At 39.7% G+C, this 19,479-nt stretch overlaps 1 protein-coding gene across 2 annotated transcripts in view; it reads left to right on the forward strand.

The window, feature by feature from the left end:
• Positions 1–19,479, forward strand: part of LOC134630948 (poly [ADP-ribose] polymerase tankyrase-1) — a 106,695-nt gene that overhangs the window by 73,602 nt on the left and 13,614 nt on the right. For both annotated transcript variants that reach the window (XM_063478774.1, XM_063478775.1), the window contains 8 exons: positions 909–1,080; positions 3,044–3,123; positions 7,606–7,751; positions 7,870–8,035; positions 14,340–14,559; positions 15,600–15,709; positions 17,019–17,207; positions 18,066–18,146. In XM_063478774.1, the coding sequence (XP_063334844.1) occupies positions 909–1,080; positions 3,044–3,123; positions 7,606–7,751; positions 7,870–8,035; positions 14,340–14,559; positions 15,600–15,709; positions 17,019–17,207; positions 18,066–18,146 (1,164 nt within the window). The remainder of the gene's footprint in view (positions 1–908; positions 1,081–3,043; positions 3,124–7,605; positions 7,752–7,869; positions 8,036–14,339; positions 14,560–15,599; positions 15,710–17,018; positions 17,208–18,065; positions 18,147–19,479) is intronic.

The raw sequence follows: 19,479 nt of genomic DNA on the forward strand, positions 1-19,479 counted from the left end.
GTATATCAAAAAGAATCATCCAATTTCAAAGTGCTTAAAATTTCGTGGTTGTACACCGATAACGTTAGATAGAGAGGATTGGTGAGTTTCTAATGTGTGGTGGCTGAAAATGCTCTGTTTTTCACACTAATCATCATAAAAAAAATTCTAAAAAGAAGCACTTTACTGTGTTACTGCCCAAAGTTTTGGGTAAATGCTTCTGCAAACTGAACAATCTGGTGTGAGACCCTCAAAACAATGGTGTTTTTCTAAAGATGGCATTTTTATTCAGATATTCAGCAGCCGTACATTGTGAATTCGGTTTGGAGAAAGAACTGGATTTTAAGCAGCTCTTGTGGTTGCGTCACTGTGAGAATGCTCTACAATCAAGGCGTTCAATGGTATATTTATGTGCATCAGTGTGATGATGTACCTTCATTTGCTGGATTGCTCAAAAACATTTTTATCCATGAATAGTTTCTCATTTTCATACAGCTGACTCTATTGCAATGCACAGAATAATATTGCACCCTTTATTATTTCACCCTGAATCCTACAAATAAGATTCAAGGTTGTTGTGGCATGTTTTGTTATTCAGTTGCGCTGAGGCTTGTCACATAATTGTGTCAACATTATCATATTTATTTACATATTTCAATAATTAAACCAAAAAAAGTCTTGTTTTTGTATATTTTTCTGGACCTTTTCTGTGATGAGGTTAACGTACAGTTGTTTATTAGTGTCTCATTTGGAAACGAGCTGACCTTATTTGGAACATTATTATCTGAACATGACATAAATATGAGTAAACCTAAGCACTTTATCATTAATAAGAGAGTCATAAAATTACAGATTCAGATATTATTTTTAATGACTATAACTGAAGACGTCCTTTCTGAATCATTATTCTGAGCTCTTTGTTCTTGCAGGTGAATGCCCTGGACACACTGGGTCAGACGGCATTGCATCGTGCGGCGTTGGCAGGCCACCTTCAGACCTGTAGGCTGTTGCTAGGATACGGGGCAGACGCCTCGCTGGTGTCGCTGCAGGGCTTCACCGCTGCTCAAATGGGAAACGAAGCTGTTCAGCAAATACTCAACGGTAGGCCACCCGTTTGTTTCTGTGGGTGCTGCTGAGTGGGTGGGTGGCTGTGCGTGCAGAAGCGTAGGTGATGTGTTTTGGTTGCTATGCACCAGTTGCAAATAGTGGGATTAACTGGAATTGTTTTTGTGAAGGGCAATATTGATATTTTCAGACTGAAGGTGCAGATTCTAACGCAGAGTGAGCCAACTCACCTGCTCAGATCTGGAAGAAACTTGGCATCACAGTATATAATGCCAGTGTTTCCAGGTTAAAGGAAATCAGTTTTTAATGGGGGTCTAACCCTTGAAGCTCTTTTCTGAACTGAGTGGTTTCTGTCATATTCCAGGCTTGCTTATAGAACCAAATGACTGCATCAGGATTTAGTGAGGATGGGCTCTGCTTGTGCAGCTACATTTGGGAAAACTGAAAAATATTCCAATGTTCGTCAAAGCACATCTTTATTGATGTATTCTGAACTGTCAAAGCTCATCTTTATGGATACAGAAGAAGTCAGATGTCGTCTTCATCGGGGAAAGAATTAAAGCCCACAAATAAAACCAGACCAAACCACTTATTGGTCTGTACAGCTCCACATTCTTTATATTAAGCTGGACACCAAATCCGTCAGTTATTACATAAGTAGTTGAGTCCCCTTAAAGCAGGAATTTTCCAAATTTTTTGTAAATTTTCTGCTCTACATATTTTCCGTAATATATACTACGGTCCAAAGTCTGGACATATATTATGATTGCTCTGAAATGTGTATCAAAAAGGCCTGTCCACATACCTTCAGGCCTTTTTTCGCATATTGGAATATGAGGCAATATTTTAACATAAGTATCTCTAAGTCCATTTACGATAAAAGCCTGAAGTTTTCACTGGACTTTTCCATCATAAATTTGAATCAATATCTGTAATTTCAGGCTGATACATTTTAAAAAAAAAAAAAAGTCTGCATATTGGCTAGCTAAAATATTTAGTATATTTTCCAGTTTTTTAGTTTTAAGTTTTTTTTAATAAATGTCTGGAAATTTTTTTGATATATGAAGCTAAAGTTTCACAGCAATCATTTTATACCTCCACATTTTGGACCATAAGTGAAAGGAGAACGGCTGCAGTGATTTAAGATGGAATAATGACCCATCGGTCAGTCTTACAGTCATCTCTGCAGCAGCTAAAAAGCAAAAATTGTCATTTCTAATCTGTAATCGTAACATTCAAACTTGGCTTCACAGGCCTGTTTCAATTACAGGTCAAGCTTACACATTTTAAATGAAACGAAAGCAAGGACAAAGCAAAAAAAAGCAGAAATATGAAGAATGTAAAGCTTCTGATTTCACAGAGTAGTGGAAATTGGAACAAAAAATGGTCTAAAGCTTTTCTTTAAACTGACAATGACTCCACGACCAATGAAGATTCACAGCACACGGCTATCTCATAGAAAATATTGTGTGTTTGGTTGCTTCTGAGACAACTCTGGAAATCTAGATTTATGTTGTGTCTCATCCTCTAGCCCTATGCATAACTACTGATTTGTTTTTTAAATGACAGCGAGTGAATTGAATACGGCATCTGTAGCTGCGTTAATTGTAGCAGCTGTGTCACCACAGTCGGTTTATCTGCAGCAACCAGTAGACACACACTCTCATAAAGGCCTAATATGTTACTTTTGTTTCCTGTTGGTTTGCACTGCATTGCAATTATCAAAGAACAAGTATGACTCATTCTTTTCAGTTTTTGCTATGGTGCAAAACAACAAAAATAAGTCTTACAAATGTCACCTGGAAGCTTTTCGAAACGGCCGTCTTAAAGTGCACAATGTCTTCCATTAAACATGGACGCAAATTGACATGTAGGATGAAGTGAATAACGCCAGCTTTATGTTGTTGTGTTACAGTCAGCCTTTCATTAATGTTCTTCCAAAGCATGTGCATGCTGTTTTTGCTGTCTTCATGATTCTTCTGTGTTTGCTGCTCTGTAGAGAACGTCCCAGTGAGAAACTCGGATGTAGACTACAGACTTCTCGAAGCTGCTAAAGCCGGTGACCTGGACACTGTCAAGGTAGATTGGCTGCACTTTGAAAATGACAATTTGACATTGTTGCCTGTGGGGTGTTATGCTGCAATCACAGGAAAATGCTGGAGACTGTAGCATGACCAAAGTTATTGTGACTGTTTGCAATCATGTTTGAGATGGTTGCTTCAAAGATGAGGACCAGGACTGTGACCGTTTGCAGTCGGTTGCCATCTTCCAAACAACATCAGTACATCAAAATTGTGAAAAAATGGAAGTGGAGTCAGTCTGCCATCAGTCTGGGATTAAATGGGGTCAAGATGGCACTCTGTAATAATATGGTGTTTAACTGATAAATAACAGATCTGTTGCCTTCTACCTATTCATACATTCACAGTCTGAGCGCACCCAGAAACTCTCCACAAATACTGACATAGTTGCTGCAGGGTGGCAATTTGACTGTCAAATAACATAGGTGCGCTGCAGCTTTGCTTTTATATAGCAATATAGCCAGAATAAAACCAGCTCAACCTGTTGAGTCGATTTTCTTTTTTAAAAGAGATTCGGAGAAGTTGCACTGATCGCCTCCCGATGATTTCAATTGAATGCAATGTGTTGGCGTTCTGTCTGCATTTATAAATTAGAAGAAAAATATTTGAAGCCAGACTCCAGTTGTTTGGAGACAGGTTGCATCTATTACATCTGTGTTTGATAAAGTAATAAATCCTTAAAATATTTCTGTCCAAATGAATTCCAAACCCAATGGTCTAACAGTTGAAAACAGCTCATTTTTAAGGGTTAAATGAGGAAAAGCCAGTGACCCGTTCTTCTCCTAACAATCAATACTGCCTTAATAAGAAAAATGGAAATAGCTGATATGGAAGGACATTGATTTAGCAGCTTCAGTGTGTTTAATGACACTGATCATGGGGGGATTATTTGCTCTGAGGGAGCAGAAATATTTTTAATTGCTCCATTATGGTTTGGCGCTAATGAGGAGTCTGAGAAAAGCCATGTGAAACTGGACTAGCCGCTTTTGGCCAAAAGCAGTAGGTTCTGCAGCCACAGTGTGGTCACTAATGAAAACTGAAAACAAGTTAGATCTGTTGTCCTTAAGTTTGTGTATTTCATTAGAATGGAGCAAGAATGGAGGCCTTTATCAATAAACTGTAAGGAGAGATGCAGAAGAGAAACTGTTGAGCTAATGTTGAATCTCTGTGGGAGAATTTGATGTCCACAAACACAGGTTTTAATTAAAAACGTCCTGACCTTTGTGACTGTTCTTGTTGGTCTCACTGAGTTAAAGTCTTAGTGATTTCTGTTAAATGTCAGTCAGATGTTTTCTGTTTTTGTATTTGCATTATTCCCCTTATTGATCTTTGGTTATAAATAAAGAAAAAAAAGGACAAAAACTTTATCCCTGATAAAGGCCACATTTTACATGTCATAAGATTTCCACAGAGACCCTCTGCTGCGATTGGTACCTGGCCCACTCAGGTTTAAAATGTCAGGACCTGGTAACATTCGCCCAGCCGTCTGACAGTTGTTGTTTTTTTTTTTTGTTTTTTTCTGATTGAAATATTTTGATTTAAAGTGAAATGTGGTGTGTCTTCCCCCGCACAGACAGACAGTAATGAGGTTATGTCAATGAAGAGGGTCCGGGAGTGCCTAAAATGTGATGCTTTGACAGGCTGGCGGAAGATTGTAGTGGAAAAGGAGATGAGCTCAGGTCGGGCTTTCTCTCAGCCTCTTGTTTCCTGACACACAGACAAATCAGGATTAATAGTCTCGCCAAGTAGCTGATTGGCATTTTCAAAAAATCGTGGGCCGATTCCTGTCATCTGATCAAATGTTGGGGAGGTTCACACTGAAGTGTGAGATTCTGCTAGATGATGAAACTGGACGGAGGCAAATTCTGTCATTCAGGAACATTTTGTACTTCAGTCAGAGCTCTAACCATTGTGACAGTTTGTGTAGTTATTTTTTGCTCTATAATATACGTTTCCCAGCCACTTCATTAGATACACAAAAAGCTCGAGCTCTTCATCTGTGCCACTGACAACTTTGTTCCAAGGGTAATTGAAAATCTTGGACCCATTTTATCTTCAGTTCTCCCAGCTGTGAGAAATCTGGGAGTTACTTTTGATCAGGCATTCGGTTTTGATAAGCATGCTGTTCCAGAATTTTGCTGCAAGGCTTCTCACCGGCTCCTCTAAAAGCTCTCATGTGGCACTGATTCTGTCCTCTTTACACTGGCTTCCCTTATCAACAGTGATCACTTGCAGAGAACTTCACAATCAGATGCCTCCAGATATTAGTGAACTGCAACATCCATACGTAACTAATAGGTCACTGATGTCAGCTAATCAGTGTTTGTTGGTGATACAAAAGTATGCAGGACAAAAGGAGACTGTGGTTTTGAGTTTGTGGCTCCCATCTTGTGGAACTCACTTCCCAAGGGCTGAAGGTCTGTGGACTCTATTGATACCTTTAAAAATAACACCCACCTGTGAAAGTTTGCTTTTGTTTAGTTCTTTTTTTTTTCATTTTAATTGTTATATCTAATTTTATATTTCAGAGCACTTTATAACTTTTCTTCAAGTGCCATATGAATAACCTTTATTTACTTGTAACTTTTTAACCGCTCATTAACTCCAATCTAATCAGCCAATCACATGGCATGCATTTAGGCACATAGACATGGTCAAGAGAATCTTTAGAAGTTCAAATCAAGCATCAGAATGGCAAAACAAGGTGATTTAAGTGATTCTGAGCATTTGTCTGAGTATTTAAGGAACGGTTGGCAGTTCTCTGGGTCAAAATGCCTTTTTGATGTCGGAGGAGACCAGGCTGCTTTGAGCTGATTGGAAGGTAGCAGTAACTAATTTTTACAACTGAGTTATGCAGAAGAGCATCTGTGAAAGCACAAGTAGTCAGACTTCGAAGCACATGGTACACAACAGCAGAAGACCACACTGGGTGCCACTCCTGTCAGCTAAGAACAGGAAACTGAGGATACAGTGGACCCAGGATCACCAAAATTGGACAACAGAACGGTCTGATGAGTCTCAATTTCTGGTGTAACATTTGGATGATGGGGTCAGAATCTGGTGTAAACATGAAAACATGGATCCATCCATCCTTATATGAGTGGCTCAGCCTTATGACGATAGTATATTGGTGTGGGGGATATTTTTTGGCACCTGTGTGATATTATCTGATCAGTATGGACCAAAATCTGTTTCGAGCACCTTGTTTCATCTATGTGATGAAGATTTGAGGCATGTTGGCAGTAATTGTTGGTTGTGAGCTCAGGTTTTATAATCAGAACCCAAACTTAATCAAGCATTCGATTGATTATATATTATATTAATTTTTCAGAATGGCAGGAACAGAAAAAAATGAGGAAATATTTGAGAATGAGTTTTGTTGATACTACAGTAAATAGAATAAGCCCAAAAACATTTGGGCAGTGACACCATTTTCAAGATTTCAAGCTTTGAACAATTGTTTTTCCAGGACTTTAAAAAACTTCATACAAAGTCTCTCGATTTTCATAGATTTAAAATAACCCGATTGTTAATAAAATGTAGAATATGAATAAATTTTATATTTTCTCTTGAGGAACCAATGAATTAATCCACCAATCGCCCACTCTTTAAACTGTGTTCCTGTGTGCTAACCAGGTTTTCACATTTATTTCATGCTTTTCATGTTTTGTAGAATTTGTGATCTGCTCAAGGGGCTAATAAAAAAAAAAAAAAAACTTCTGAAGAGAAGGTTAATGTGGAATTTAGTTCCAGCAGGATTTCAATTTATCTCCTGTAAAATAAGATGCCAGGATAGTAGAAGAAACCTGTAAAATAAGCCCCCCACCAAGCCCATCTTTACTGCGGAACTAAGGTGTAATTGAGTTTGAAATCACAGCAAAGCACAAAAGTAGCAGCATTACCCACTGTGAACTGACACAGTAATATTGATATTATCAGGTTTTTTAGCATTATTCGCAATTAGCCGGAAGTATACAGTGTGTTTTTATTGCTAATCCAAAATTCCACATACCATTTTTTTCAGTTCCTTTTTCTGCTGGTTTCACGCATCATGTTCACATAACGTTTCTGTTGGACCAATCACGGAGCAATTAGAGACAGTTACAAGACTCGTGCATCTGGGGAGCATCTTTAGTTTTGTAACGATCATTAACTAAATTCTCAGGCAAAAAGAATTTAATTACATAATATGAAATTAAGTAATACCTGAGTTTTTATAATTGTTTTTACAGGACTCATAAATGCACAAAAACTCATGGAATTCTATCTAATGGTTGTGGAAACATTCCCGCTGTCGTACTAGAAAATTTAAAGATGAATATTTCTGTGAAACCTCTTGAAATCATTTAATCTTAAAAAAAAAATCATGAATATATAAAAAATAGAATAAGATAAAAAGAAATCCTGGTTGTTTTTGAGCTGCACCTTAATTTGACTTTGAATTATTTTAATCTTCTTTTTCCTCCGCGTGTCTCTGCAGTCCCTGTGTACGGCTCAGAATGTGAATTGCAGAGATCTGGAGGGACGGCACTCTACTCCTCTTCACTTCGCCGCCGGCTACAACAGAGTGTCCGTGGTGGAGTATCTCCTGCACCATGGGGCGGACGTGCACGCCAAGGACAAAGGGTGAGACACTTGTGTTGGGGTGTGACTTTGGTGTGATTTTGAGCCAAGTTTGTTTACGGCACCCATCAGAGAGTCTTGGAATAAAGTTGTGGAGTAAAATGACTGTCTCCCTCTGCAGCGGTCTGGTTCCCCTTCATAACGCCTGTTCGTACGGTCACTTTGAGGTGGCCGAGCTGCTGGTCAGACACGGAGCCTCGGTCAACGTGGCAGACTTGTGGAAGTTTACGCCGCTCCATGAAGCTGCAGCAAAGGGCAAATACGAGATCTGCAAACTGCTGCTTAAGGTTTGGCTCTTTCTTAACACCATGCTGATGTTCCTATATATTTAAAGCAGACACAGTTTACGATAAGACGGCCCAGTGTTTTTGCACCAAGTTAACAGTTTGAATTAGAGGAGGAAATCACCTCCAGAACCACCAAGCGTGGTAAGATCTTCATTGGATCTCATTGGATGTCAGGTTTCTGATATTTATGGCCCATGTGAAAAGAAATCCAACTCTCTGAGCCCGAATGCAACATCAACAGACCCGTTGAGAGAACTAAATGTTCAGGAGTGTTTATCCAGTGAATGGTCGTTGGCACAAGTGCAAAACGGCTTGCGCTCGAGTTGCAATAATCACACGAGTGCCGCAGCTCTCTCCGTCACTGTCTCCCATGGGTATGTCTGAATGAAGCCATGAGCCATTAATTTCTTAATGACCAAATGCCACTTCTTTGACACATACCATGTCTGAGAAGGGCTTAATTGTGCCATTTGCTGTGACCTCACATTGCTCCTTTCCATACTGAAGCCTGTGGGATAGAAATATTTAATTTTTGATGCAGCTTTAATGTTCTGTAAACAAGCACTTTATCCTTTTTTTTTTCTCCAGACAAGTTCACCAAACAGTGTTTACAAGACGCGGTGAGCCGGTGCTCAGCGAAACTCAGAAATCAGTCATGTCTATGGAAGCAAGAGCTGGCAATGAAATGATAACACATCTGTTACTAATGCAATTAATGGCATCTGGTGCTGTGAATGCCTTGTGAATAATGGGTGTAAGTCAGCATGTACAAATCAACGTTATGGAGCCGAGGTTTTTCCGGGATTGGCATTTGGAAAATTGGGTGCAGACGCTCACTGAAAGGTATGACTTGTGCTCTGTGCGAGTTTTGAACCCGGTCGGGATCAACTTCGACCAATCCGATTACAAAAGCTGAAAATATCTGTTGTGTAACACTGAATTGTCACATCTCTTTGAGGCTAAATGAATCCTGTGAAATGTTGTCGTTTCACAGCTGAATGCATTTTTGTTTTTCCTATCACAAACACCTCCAGACGAGGTTACGTCACCGCTTTGCCATTGCCATATGGGGCAGCATAAATTATTAGATGAACACAGTTGAATTCACACACACACACACACACACAAATGGTAAACGCAACACACGGAAAAACGAGAAATTCATTATTTTATTCATAATTACATATTGACTGTTTAAAGTAGTTTGTAACAGATGTACTTAGGAGTATTAAAGGATGATTAAAAATAAATACATGGAAAAGAAAACAATGAATTATGAAATAAACGTCCTACACAGCTTGTACAAGGTAGTGACACAGTTGTGTGAGCAGACAGCAGCGTAAAACACAAAAGAAGTGTAAGATTGTCGTGGTCAGGCTGTGAAACTAGTACACAGCAGTGTTCACTGAAAACTTAGGGACTAAGAGGTGCGACAATGCAGCAGAGGTATCAGTGATGGTGGAGGGGAGTGGCTGTTGTGTGGAGTATTAGGGAAGGTGACAGCTCTGGGGAGAAATTAGCTTCTCGGTCTGGCTGTGCAGGAGTACAGAGAGGTGCAGAGCAAATATGCACTGCCTGGTGCAGTGTGAGAAATGGTGAATGATTTCCTTCCTAGGGGCGGTGGCATTTATCAGTTTGCATTATATTGAATAAACTGACCTTGCTTGTGATAAAAACTTGTTTAAGTAATTAATCTAACAAAAAAAGGCCAAATTATCTGGTTCCAGAAGAATGAGCGCTTCTCCATATATCAGTTTATGAAATGTTTTTGTGTTTGGTGTCCAGCAAAACAAGCAATGAAAAAAAAATGATGTGTTTACTTTTACCACCGAGCATTAATTGTGAATACTGAGGAAAAAAGTATGAGAAACGGCACTTTACTTTCCCAGGCTTTGGGAGCCAACAATTTGATCCTATCTCAGCTGCATAATCTGCAGATTTAAGCCATGTATGAGAAGGAGAGAAGACCCAGAACGCTTCCCTGTGGTGCTCCTTTTGTTTGAAATTAGGGAAAGCAGAGGATTGAGTTCTTAGCCACTAGCTGGTCACTCTGTGGTCTGCCGATTAAGAGTCCAAACCAGTCTACACTCTTGTGTTTTTAGGGCCAAATTATAGAGGCTGCTTTGCTCAGAAAACTGTGATAATGCTGAAGTATTCTTACACACTGATATTTCGTCACAATAGTTCAGACCTTTAGCAGTTCACAGCTTCACTTGACTGAGGATGAGTTGCGAATTAAATGAAAAACCTTGGGCCAGCAGGTCAGGGGGCAGAGGCATCAATAGAGAGTTTTTGATTATTTCCAGCCAGCCCAATGTTTACTGCACCTCATTCCTCTGCTCTCACCCCACACTTCTCCTTACTAATGAGGGCAAAATACCAAAAAATAGCATGAAAGAAGAAAGTGAAGGAAAAACGGCAATAATTGAGCTACAGGTTACACAATACAGAAAGAAATTCTATATCACACACCAGCTGAACACTTTCAGTGCTCTTCAATGTCATTATTGGAATTGTGAGTTGAGATTTGAAGCTGTCCTGAGCTTAAAGCACAAAGAAACTTTATGCTGTTTTCACTCAATTTTCCATCTGCTGTGCAGCTCTAACTCCAGGTAAAGATGTTTAAGACCATCGCTGCTGCAGTTGATCAGCACATGTCCAGGAACACCATCTGCTTCAGCAGCTTTATTTGTGTTCAGCCACCATAAGGTTTTCTTTTGTCTTCGTGGGAGTTTATTAGAAGTGATTGTTCTTTTTTGTCTGGTGTAAATTCAGTGATGGAGGCTTTTTTTTCTTCAGCAGAGATGTTCAATTGGGTTTTTTTTCCCGCTATATATTTAAGTGAGGTTTTCTTTACGGCTTATTAAAGGCTGTTGCTTTTATCGTTAGACTCATTATTAGATATGCAGCACCAAATGAAATGCTTTTCTCACTTGTAAGTGTGAAGCCTCGCACAGACTCGTGTGTAGACAAATCCCAGTCAGCTCAAAAAGCAAATGGAGTTCAGAGATACAGCATCTCCCTCAGGCCACACTTCTTTCTTTTTTTTACCCTGATCTCATGGTTGGTCTTTGGCTTTGGAGGCAGAGGTTAGAGACACACAAACGGATGATTGATTGTAGGAGGTTCGTATTGTTTTTCCCACTCTGGTTAGAAACATTCTCATAGTGGCGAATTTCAGCATGTTGTTGTGTTTCTTGTTTACACACATTAGTACTCTCGATTCTCCTTTTAACACACTTGTGCACAGAAGTAAGACAGTGTTCCCGCACTTTGGTGTTAATCTGCCGAGGCCTCGGGATGTGATTGTTCTCTGTTGTGGAGTTCAACACTAGATTTTTCCTTTGTCTTCTCTGTTTGTTGTTAACTTTCTATTATCCTCCTTTTGTGCAGGATTTGTGCTCAAATTAAAACTCCGCTGCATCCGCTCCCTGTACCCAGAAAGTTTCTGAGGAATGGGTCTTGTAAGACATGCAAAATGCACATTAGCATCATCGTTGTTGGTGAAGACGTGTGAGAGGATAATGAATTTCAGCTCAATTTAAGTATAATCTGCCTCATTAGCACTTGGCATGCAGTTTGTGAACTCGAGTGAGTTATGATCTGGCTGAATGTCTGATGCTAATATGCAACATCATTTTGGAAAAGACCAACTGTCAGTCAGGCTGTGACATTTTTATGCTTGGAGTTTCCTTTGATGATATTCGAATTCTTTAAGGATGTCCTCTTGTTCAGTCGTGATTGCTTTTGTAATAAACCAAGTATTTGTAGCCTCGGGTCACATTTCTGAAGCTGGAGAGCTGTTCCTCTGACCTTGGGTTGTTCATGGGATTTTAAGTCAGAATGTGAAACCACCAAAAAATATCCCTCCACGCAATTAAATCACCAGCCTGAACTGTTGATATAAGAATGGATGGATTTCTGCTTTGATGTTGTATATGCCAAATTCTGATCCTACAATCTGAATGTCACAGAAGAAATTGAGACTTATCTGATCAGGCAGTCTTGTTTTTTCCTCTATCATCCGATTTTGGTAAAACTGTGCCAACCATAGCCTCAGTTTTGGCCTCAACTGTCAGGAGGCACTTGCATTGAAGGTTCAACGCTCCTCTGCATACTTTAGTTGTAATGAAAGGTTATTTTAAGTAAGTGTTGCCTTTTATGCCAGCTCAAAGCAGTCTGGCCATTTTCCTCTGAACTCTGGTATCGACAAGGCATTTCCGTCCGGGTAATTGACTGGATATTTTCTATTTTTGGACCTTTCACTGTAAACCATAGAGATGGTTGTTAAAGAGAAAAATCCCAGTGGGTCAGCAGTTTCTGAAATATTCAGACCAGTCTGTCTGGCACCAACACCCATGTCACGCTCAAAATCACCTTTCTTCCCCACTCTGATGCTGGTTTGAACCTTAGCAGGTCGTCGTAACCATGTGTACATGCCTAAATGTAGTGAGTAGCTGCCATGTGATTGGCTGATTAGCTATTTGGGGTACTGGGTAGTATAATAAGTGGTTGGAAAGTTCAGTGACAATGATGTTAAATAACAAGGCAAAGAAACACAGATAAGAATCACAGACAGTAGCTGCAGACAACAGTTTCTGTTCTTCTATCAGAGTTAATTTAACTTCACTTAAAAGAAGCTCTTTGTCTTTTCTGACTTGTGTGATGTGCACAGCCAAGCTTAAGGACCAGCAGCACAGGTAGCATGATCAAGAGTAGCCCAAATTGTTGGTTGTTGCACATATTTTTGACACTGCCCCCGGGTGACAGCAGACAGCTTTAACATGGGTCTACAAAGACTACCAAGCAGATTTTTGCCAGGAGCTTTTGGTGGCTTAATTAAGCCGAGCCTTCACGAAAAAAACTACGAAAAAAAATCTTCTAAATGTTCCTGTAGCTACACGGCCATCAATTTGTTAAAATCACACCTGCTAAAATCAGCTTGTTTTTAGACATTTTTGAGAACACTGGAGCTTCAGTAAGCTGCTAGTATAAAGTTTCATTTGTAAGCAGATACGAAAAATTGTAAATTGCATTTCCTATGAGAAAGATAATGGTTCTTGAAAGGTCGACTATCTTTTTTCCCTTTTTGTTTCTATGTAAATGTCCCCAATTATTTCTAGTCTAATTTTCCTGAGAGTGTGAGTGAGTGACAGCAGTGAAGAGATAATGGAAATTGAGGAGCAGGAGAGCAAAAAAAATCATGAGAGGGAAAGGTTCAGACTACTTTGAATAGAGGGATAGAGAGCCATGAGAGAGATTTCTATAAAGGACAGTTTCAGACCAGCAGTGGATACCCAGGGGAGTGGTCCCACAACATCCAATTTTAATGAGCGGATTTCAAAACTTACAATGAAATGACAAGTTGAGCCACAACCTAGGAGACAGCTGAGCGATGAAAATGTCTGCTTTCCCCTCGTCCCCCGGGGTATGTGGTGTTTTCCACTTCACTGGGTGTCCTGTCCTCACCTCTCTCTACCTCCCTTTCATTTCCACCTCCTCTCTTCTGCTCTCCGGTGAATTACCTTCATCCATCCTCTTCTCACTCGTCACTTGTCATCATTTCTTACTCGTCTAAGTGATATGCTTCCAGCGGGTTCAGATTATTCAGAGTGTGGAGGACTGTTTCTTCTTGTTTGTTTAATGTCCATGTAAAAGAAAAGTATCTAATCAGTATAGCAGTATTCAGTCTTTTAATTGTGGTGTTGTCATGAGACAACAATCCTCTACATTTCTTATCTATTTTGCTGTCTTTGTTGTGAGCTTTAACAGCTTTTTATTGGAGATGGATCAGATTTTTCCATTTATTTGCCCATCAAACAAACAAGGTTTTTTTTCCAGTGTTTTCTTGAATAATCAGGGTATACTTAAAAAATGACAATTGACAATCGCAGATCAGTTGTCCTCTCATGATGATGGGGTGGGGGGTGGGGGGTTGTCTGCACTCAGTGTCATGGCAACCAAGCGTACGTTATAAATATCTTCATCCTTAGCTGTGAGTTTGCCCAGATACAATGTGACAAATTAATATCTCCGTTCCAAACATGCTGCTCATTTCCTTAGAAATCACTTGCCAGAACGAATTAAAGGGCGAGCGTGCACTGTATTAAAATGGCCTGTCATTGATTAACCACACAGCCTCCAACATTCATCCTGCCCCCCGACTGCAGCCACCGTCTTGTTTAATGATGTCGGCGTGCACTTCCACACACCGGATAAATATCTCTAGAACATATCTGCCCGTATTTTTCCCCATCTTTCTTCTCCTTGTGTAACTCCCCCTTTTATGGCCTCCTCTCTCCAGCATGGAGCAGACCCCACTAAGAAGAACAGGGACGGCAACACGCCTCTGGACCTGGTGAAGGACGGGGACACGGACATCCAGGACCTGCTCAGAGGAGACGCGGCGCTGCTGGACGCTGCTAAGAAAGGCTGCCTGGCTAGGGTTCAAAAGTTATGCAGCCCCGACAACATTAACTGTCGGGACATGCAGGGACGCAACTCGACTCCGCTGCACCTTGCAGGTAAAAAAGCCGCCCAGCCCACACACATTTTTTTTTAAACCTTTTTATCTATAATTATATCTTAATTTTATCGGTAGAGCGAAACGCCACATTTTGATAGCACAACTAGCTCAAGCAGTTGACCTAGAATGACCTCGTAATTACATTACTCACATAATACAGTTTTTAAAGTCTTGATAGCAAAGACAGCGTTTGTCCCCTTAAAGGTAGACAAACTATTATGTATATATTCAAGGTGTGCAATCATTGTGACATCAGTTTCAGAGATAACAGCTGATACACCATCCTGCTAAAGCCCCTCATGGGGATAAACACACACACACAAATGCCTAATGAGATTCACGCTGATCTAATCATCCATAAATTTACATTAAAAATTCACCTTTTAGTACAAACCACAGACGATGTCCTGAATTATGAAAACGCATTATAGACGCAAACTCAAGGCTGAAAATGAGCATTTAGTTTTGTTTAACTCTTTTACATTATGGGTCATAATTTAGAGGTTGCTTTTATCCTCTTTTTGTTCAATTTGGTGCCCTAAAATGTGCATAATTGTGTCAGGAAAGTTTAAAGACCAAAAACTGCTTCCTGTTTCTCCTGCGAATTTCCACACGTACTCCTCATCAAACTGATTTATTCCCAGACCTTTCTATTATGGATTTTTTGTGTCTTAATATATATATAACACACTTCTTCTGCGTGATGATGCAGTATATTTAAATAGAAGAGGTTTTGCTGCATGACTGGCACTTCAGAAGTTAAGAAACTGCTGGAAAACACTTTAAAGGTCTGAATAAATCTGACCACTTAGACACACGCCCACGCACCCTCTGTGTTGATGTACTTTCTTGTAAAAGGAAAGGATGATTATATGTGCCGTCCCGCTGCCGTGAACGTAGGCTGACATTCACTCTGTCTTTATCATTATTTTGTCTTCTCTCATTAGCTGACTGCATTTTTATATCTTCCTCTGTTTCTCCTCACTCATCTTTCTTTCTGTCCTGCTGCGTGGAATCGTCGCCTGTGGTGCTCTCTAGCCGGCTATAACAACTTGGAGGTAGCCGAGTATCTGCTGGAGCATGGAGCCGATGTGAATGCGCAGGACAAAGGGGGGCTGATACCGTTACACAATGCCGCTTCATATGGGGTAAGACACAAACATGACGCTTGCCTTTTTTGCTACCTGTTCATAGTTTCTTTAAAAAGTCTTTTATCTCCTTTAACATTCAAATTACTCACTTAAATACTTGAGGCCAGCTGTATATTTATAGTGCATTTGTTTATTTTTTTTTATTTATTGTATTCGACTTTTAGAGTAGCAAGACTTGAAACTCATACTTGAAGCGCAAAACTGATGGAAATGAATCGAGTTAATTTTTGCATAAAAATGATTGAAAATCTTTATCGTAAACCTTTTTTAGAATATCGTTCATGGATAAAGGTGTAAATGTATGATGAACATAGATTGATAGATAACCACACTTGGGTATTTTAATCAATAAAACAGCTCAGTTGCTTATAATCTTTCTATATGCTTCCCTTCACTATATTGTTTTACATACACTAAATTTAAAATACACTATTATTACAATACTTCACTTACTATATGATGTTATTGTGATTTTTAACATTTTGCAATATGCTCAGTATTGCATATATTGCAGTTTATTACCTTTTTTCAACTGCACATTAAGTCCTCAATGCAGTTAAGTCAAAATCATCTCAAGAGGTTGTTGTAAAGTTTGACAAATATGCATATTTTGGATGTTTAAAAAATGTGTAGCACACAGTGTGTGATATTTAACTGTGACGCTGGATCTTACTTACCTAAACAGCAATAATAATGACTATCATCTTTAACATGGGGGGGATATTGGACTGTTGAAGGTTTACATTTGTGCTTTTTCCCTTCATCTTTGGTGGCACAGCGCTCGTAGCTTGTCAGCAGTCTTCTGCTAAAAGAGTCATGAAACACATGTTTGCATGAAAGCTTGATGAGCTCTGCATTTGGGAAACGCACACACAAACAGTTATACATACTCAAGCATCCCTGACTGTTATTGCAAAACAAGCTACATTCTGTTTGACACCAAGACACGAGCCGTAGACAGACGACGAGGGAATGAGGGAGACGAGCAGGAAAAGCAGGAGAGGAAGGACCGGAGGGAAAAGAAAAATCATGACAGATTTAATAATTCACACGCTTTCTGTTTCACACAGTCCTGCAATCCGTTTTTACATGTTTTTTTTTTTTTCCCTGATCATAATTTTGTAGCACTCATTCAGCAACACTTCACACATTTGCTCTTGTTAAATGCTTTTATTCGTGCTGCCTTCGCCTCCCCCAGACACCTCTTCACTCATCTGCTCTCATTTTCTGCCGTTTTAATTTCTCTCCTCCGCTTTCCTGTTTCTTCTTCTTTATGTCTCCCCGCTACTTCCTCTCCTCTGTCCAGCACGTGGACATAGCTGCTCTGCTGATCAAGTACAACACGTGTGTCAATGCAACCGACAAGTGGGCATTTACTCCCCTGCACGAAGCGGCCCAGAAAGGGAGGACTCAGCTCTGCGCGCTGTTGCTCGCCCATGGAGCCGATCCCACTATGAAGAACCAGGAGGGGCAGACACCGCTGGACTTGGCCACGGTATGAAAGGATTTCTTGTGGAACATTTTTTGGTATCTGTCCTAATTTCTTCCCATAACAGTCTTCATACTTATGAGTCAGCACATTGACTTAAATAGACATTCAGATGGTTATGGTTAACTATTCAGAGAGTTGAGCGCCATAAGGAGAGTTTGCAGAAGTTTAGATGGTGGAACAGACAGCTTTCTAACTCCTCACACCCTAATGAGGTTTCCTAATGAGCTTCCTTACGCGGTTCCTTGTTTGACTGTAGGTACCAAAGTTTGAGAGCCTCCTTTGGAAAACAGCACATCACTGCTGCTGACATCTACAGGCGTGTAACTCTGCTAGAGATAAGAGGAAACAGAGGCATTTGCTGCTCTTCTCACACTATGCATTCAGTTTATTTATTGACCATTGGATGAAGTCATTAATGGATATAGCAGTCCCAGGAAAAGCCTGGAAAATTTAGCTTGCTCTCATGAAGCTTCATGACAGTTTGATCCTGTACTGAAAACGTCACACGTGCCATTTTCTAGTTTAGTCCAGATTAGCTTTGAGATAACTTCACAAAGCGTGGCCTCTGACCATGATTGAGATTGCTTCTTAGTCATTTTCAAGGCATTACACAAAAAAATACAAACACAAGTGCCCTTAAAACAAGAAAGTGCATATTTCAGTCAGAAGAAAAGAAAAGACAGTGTCTTATACTCAGAAATAAAATGATAGATTTGCCAAAAAATCCAGAAAAGGTGTAGCACTACAGTGGTTTGCTGCAAAAACACAACCTGGTGTGATCTGTAGATAGTGTGTTCAAAAAATACAAACAAACATACAAAACTAATTCAGAGGTTTCCACATGTTGTCTCTTTGTTGCAGGCTGATGACATCAGAGCACTTTTGATTGATGCCATGCCGCCAGACGCCCTGCCAAGTTGTTTAAAACCACAGGCCACTGTGGTGAGTGTCTGCACACAGTATAGGCACAGATGCTGTCTCTGTGTTGAATCGGATGAAGTGTTAATAGCAGAATTCATATCAGTTTTTAATCTTAAGCTCAATGTAAAGAAAAACGTGCTTTGATTTAAACCTAAACGAAACACCGAACGGACCAGATGTGTGAACATTTTTACGTTTCCATATTTAAACAGACGTCTCACTGACAGAAGTCTACATTCGAGAGCTGCGTATGAATTTATGTTGTCACATAATTACCAAAATGTGCAAAATCTAGGTTCTGTTTGCAAATCAGTTAACCAAACATTAATTACCAAACCCAGACAAGGTCAGTGCACAGCGTTTAAATAGAAGCTGATTAACTAAAAAAGTGAGCAACGTGAAGGGCGATCAGAGAGGGCATCCTTCGCCAATTTCAGTTGCTCTGGATCTGCACCAACATTTAATGAGTTCTTCTTGTGCCCATTGCTCCACCCCACGAACGAGTGTTATGACAGAAAAGCAAGTTTCACCTCAACTGTCATGGCAGAGGAACAGGGAAGGGTATCATCTCTGCCCAACCCGCTCTCTGAAACGCTTTTTCTTAAATCATTTTTTTTAGTTTGTAGATGAGCCTTTTTTTTCCTCTGCTAATTACGCCACTGCAAAACATGTTGCATATATAAATACTGATTTAAAAAAAGATACAATTTTATTCTTTTATCCACTTTTTCATACTGTGCAGGAGCCCTAAAGAGATAAAAGTAACTGACATGTTACTCAAGGTGACCCAAAGTGCATTAGAGAAAGGCACATTCACAATCCAGGTCTCCAAAAACCCGGTTTCATAACACATGAAAAACTGAAAGGTGTGTTTTGTTGCCTTGAGTAATTATAGTGGAAAGTAAAAAGCACAGTGATTAAGTGTTCATTAAAATGTGGTCATTAAGAAGCTGTCTCGTATATAAGCTGTCTTTATAGGTTAAAAGTATTGGTATCTGTATTGGAATAAGCAATATATTTCCTTGGTATCAGATCAATACCAAAATTTGCAGTGTCTCACAGCACTAAACTGAAGACCAGGCTTTCTTTATATTAGCTGGCTCAAGAAACCCTAAAGCCCCAGTCAGAGATGGCGGGTATCACAATGATGGTTATCGACTTTCTCTGTTAAGCCCGCTTTTTGTTTCAGGCTCTGTACTCACTCACGTAGAAAAGGGAAGTCTCACACATTATATGGCAATCCTCGTGCATAAAATAATTCCTTTGAGTACTGCCTGCTCTGATTAGAGACGTTATCAAATAATGATAAAATGGTGATTAAAAAACATAACAATTTAACAATAAATAAGAGAAG

The sequence above is a fragment of the Pelmatolapia mariae genome, linkage group LG7 (assembly GCF_036321145.2).
Source record: "Pelmatolapia mariae isolate MD_Pm_ZW linkage group LG7, Pm_UMD_F_2, whole genome shotgun sequence".
NCBI lineage: Eukaryota > Metazoa > Chordata > Actinopteri > Cichliformes > Cichlidae > Pelmatolapia > Pelmatolapia mariae.